General features: G+C 37.7%; 1 protein-coding gene across 1 annotated transcript in view; it reads left to right on the top strand.

Annotated features, from left to right (window-relative positions):
• The window catches only part of LOC119592136 (serine/arginine-rich splicing factor 7-like), a gene marked incomplete in the record, with an annotated part of 10,192 nt that overhangs the window by 2,143 nt on the left and 4,357 nt on the right, over positions 1 to 3,692 (top strand). Inside the window, 1 exon segment of the mRNA XM_037940954.1 lies at positions 1,761 to 1,975. Coding sequence (XP_037796882.1) covers positions 1,761 to 1,975 — 215 coding nt within the window.

Raw genomic sequence — 3,692 nt, 5'->3', positions numbered from 1 at the left:
AAAGTTTATAACTGGACCGAGTCTCGGTCAGTCCCCAGCTCGAACTAATGAACTGCATTCTAAAGCACTATCACAAAGATCCTAACCAGCCCTGAGACCACCTTCCAAGTGCTATATATTCCAAGCTAGTATATACTTAAACCCTGTAAACCATTGCAAGTAATTTGGTGAATGTTCATCACCATACATTTTTCAGTGATACTGTGCCCTTGGATTTTCCATAACTTAATACTCATGATGTAAATATATGCCATTTTAAACAGCTTTGACCTTTTAATTGCTGCTGTTTGCTATTTATACTCAACTTGTCGAGTTGGAAAGATCACATCAGTCTTGTGTAGGAAATTCTCAGTATGACTGGGCATGACTTCTCTCGGTAGTTTAATTTCTTTACAGCAATTTAGGAAATTTGTCTTGTATCATATAATTACTAAATGAATCTGAATATATTTTTACAAATCCATTCTATTTTTGGTGCTTAAATTAAAAGCAAGTTGATGTAAATTTAGCCATAATTTGTGTGAGTGAGTTGTAACCTCACATGCAACTTTTGGGGTGATCTGCTCCCATATAACCCTATATAGGGTTTATCAGCAGTTACAGGAACTAGCAGTGGTGTTAGCCATTGGCCAGTTTGCTGGTGGGAATATCCAGTCTCCTCAACTTTGATTGTTGAATAAGTTATGTTGCATTGGGGTTTTATTCCCTGGCAAATGTAATCATACTGTGAATTATCACCAGTTCTATTTGCTGTCATTGTTGCTATCCTCAGTATTTGCAGGGGGAAGAAAAATTAATTGTTGAAAATTGAATTCATACATGCTACATTTTTACGTGTTTTTTCATTTTGTATGATGTAAATAACTGCATGAGTTATAAAACTGACTGCATTCTTATAGAATGCCTGTGGCTTGAATATCATACTGCAATAAAATTTTACAAAGTCACTCAAGATCATAGGATAACCGCTTGGAAAAAATAGCAATCAGTAGGGGGTCCAGGGGCTGGTTTAAGAGGTTTCTTGCCACATGTGTCAGTCAGTTGTACTTTGTTTAGGATAGGTTCCATGTGTTCTCTAGTTCAAGGTGGGAATGCGTACTTCTATTACCGCAGTGAACAACATCCAAGATTGTAACTGTTTTATGTATATTTTGTAATATCCAATGCCATTGCAAACTAGGCCTAATGCTGAGTGACAAGCATTCCTTGTGTTTTTAAGATGTACTCACTAATGTGGATTTTTTTTTTTTTTTTGCCCTTACTGTGTTAGATACAACTCCAAAGTTTAGTCCTTTTTATTTTCATTGCCTTTAATGAAACGTTTAAAAGCAACAGGGCAATTCGTCATTTAATCAACTCCTTTCAACAAAGATCATACACCCTGGGACCTCACTGATCAACTCTGGGTCTCCACAGCATTTCACTTGTGTGGATGTGGAAGTTCTGAAGCTACCAGTAATTAAGTAATGCTACACAAGTTAAGGCCTGTGAATGAATTGAGAAATTCCACAAGTTTTACAGAATTTGATGTGCACTGGTGATCCTGGTCTAGACAGAAAAATACCAACTCTTTTTAATTTGATGAAGCAACTACCATTAATACTTACAGTATGGTTTAGGGTCATCTCAACCAGGGATCCTGCCCCATGAAACTGGTGGCAGTTTTAACACTAACACGTATTTTCATTGTACGTCTCAGGGGTAACTCTTTGCCTTTAACATTTTTACCTGTTATTAAATTACTGTATTTTATTCCTCAGGTTGTGCGGGGGCCCAAGATGCCTTCAACACTAGACTGTAAGGTGTATGTGGGGGACCTTGGGTCAGGGGCATCCAAACAAGAGTTGGAGGAAGCCTTCTCCTACTATGGCCCCCTCAGAAATGTTTGGGTGGCACGCAACCCCCCTGGATTTGCCTTTGTTGAGTTTGAGGACATGCGGGATGCAGAGGATGCTGTCAGGGGATTAGACGGAAGGTAAGAATTTGAGGTTCAGATATTATTTTCAATAGATTTTGGCACTGGTTTCCTTCTCAGCTAACAATTTGAGATTACCATGAAACCTTTGTTAAATATGTAGTTAGATATATGTTGGTTGGTATTTTTCCTTGAAAAAGGATCTTGGGCAAAGCTAAATGAGGCGATATACAAATCAGATTTGTTTTAATTAATTTCTCTTGTTAGCTTGCTGCTCCTCCCTCCCCTCATATATAGTGGATGGGCTTAGATCTTGTATATCTCATAGGACCAGGAAATGTTCAAGGTGCAGTGGGATTCTCGTTTCACAATGGTAATTTTGTTATCGGTTTCACTCATTATTGCTTCCCCAATTTCACCCTCATTTCCCTTCTTTCTTTGCGGTCTTTAACCTTCCCAATTCCTTCATGTTCTATGGTAGCAGCAACTTGAAGATTTAATACCTTGATGCAGCTGAGCATAGTAGCTATAGCTAGGTAGCTGGAATGCAGCTCTTAGGGGTTAACACCCAGATTCTTGTACCCTCCAGACCCACCACAATTTGTTAGTCAAAAGCATTGTAGTTTTGAGTGCATAAGGTGGGTTATGAGCAGAAATGCATAAAAAAATAGTTGAGGAAAAAACATAATTGTACAGTTTGAATGGGTACACTTGGATTTTACTTGCTATCCTTCATACTTCGGTAAAGCCTGGCACTTAGTACCATACAGATTTTGCCACATGGGGGTTACTTCATTTGAATGCTTTGGAGACTACGTGGCGACACCTGAGTGGAGGTCAGATGTCAGGGATATGTTCTGTTAAGATGGGCACTTCAGGTGTTCACAAGTTATTAAATGAAGGCTACAAAAGTTACCAGTCTTAAGGGTTTAAGTATAATACAAATCATTCAAAGTTAGTGCGATAAAATTTCGGTGAAATATGGAAGTAAATGGGTAAATAAACCTTTTCCTGTTCTTTTGAAGCATGCATTGAGCAGCTCACAGGTTTCTCAAGTAATTCTTATTGGAAAATGTTAGGTCATTTGATTTAAATTTCTAGCCTTGCATAAGTTTTGCTGTGATTTTTATAGATCTATTTTTGTATCTTTGGGTAGCATGCAATCTTATCTAGGTAGTATGATGTGGATGTGTAAGCAAGTTGTTGGTGTATCTGGCATAATCTAAAAATATTTTGCAATTGTGAGAGAGAGACTCCCATTTGTATCTCTTTACCTTTCATATGTTTATTGCACCACTTTATTGTATGACCTGAATTCTATTTGGATATGTCTTGAATACATTGTAAAGATTTTTTGCTTATAGTGACAATTTCATGTCATCCCTCTTCTGCCTCCAAGGGAAGACATATTCAGCTATAACTTGTGAGCCTTAAAGCTGGATATACCTAATTAACTTGTAGCCAAATATCTGACCTGTTGAAGAAACTTGTCAGAGGCATCAGCCAGTGTCACCAGTTAGTGGATTGTTAAGAACAAGATTGTCAAGTATAGCAAGTTTCTTAAATTTTCTTTGAAATGTTTTCCATTCCCAACTTCTTGGACTGCTACCCAAATCTGACGTTCCCTCTTTAGTTTTGCTCTTGTGTAAAGTTTTGGCTAGTTGAATGCAGGGAGCAAATATTTTTTATTATTGGGATGTTGCTATTTGGGAATTGGTGAGTTTTCAGTGGTTGCATCAACTTTGCACGTTGTCTGAAAGCCAATGAAGTGGCATGA

The sequence above is a fragment of the Penaeus monodon genome, chromosome 29 (assembly GCF_015228065.2).
Source record: "Penaeus monodon isolate SGIC_2016 chromosome 29, NSTDA_Pmon_1, whole genome shotgun sequence".
Taxonomy (NCBI): Eukaryota; Metazoa; Arthropoda; class Malacostraca; order Decapoda; family Penaeidae; genus Penaeus; species Penaeus monodon.
Note: the sequence above shows the minus strand (reverse complement) of the source record. Positions and strands in the feature narration are given on the sequence as shown.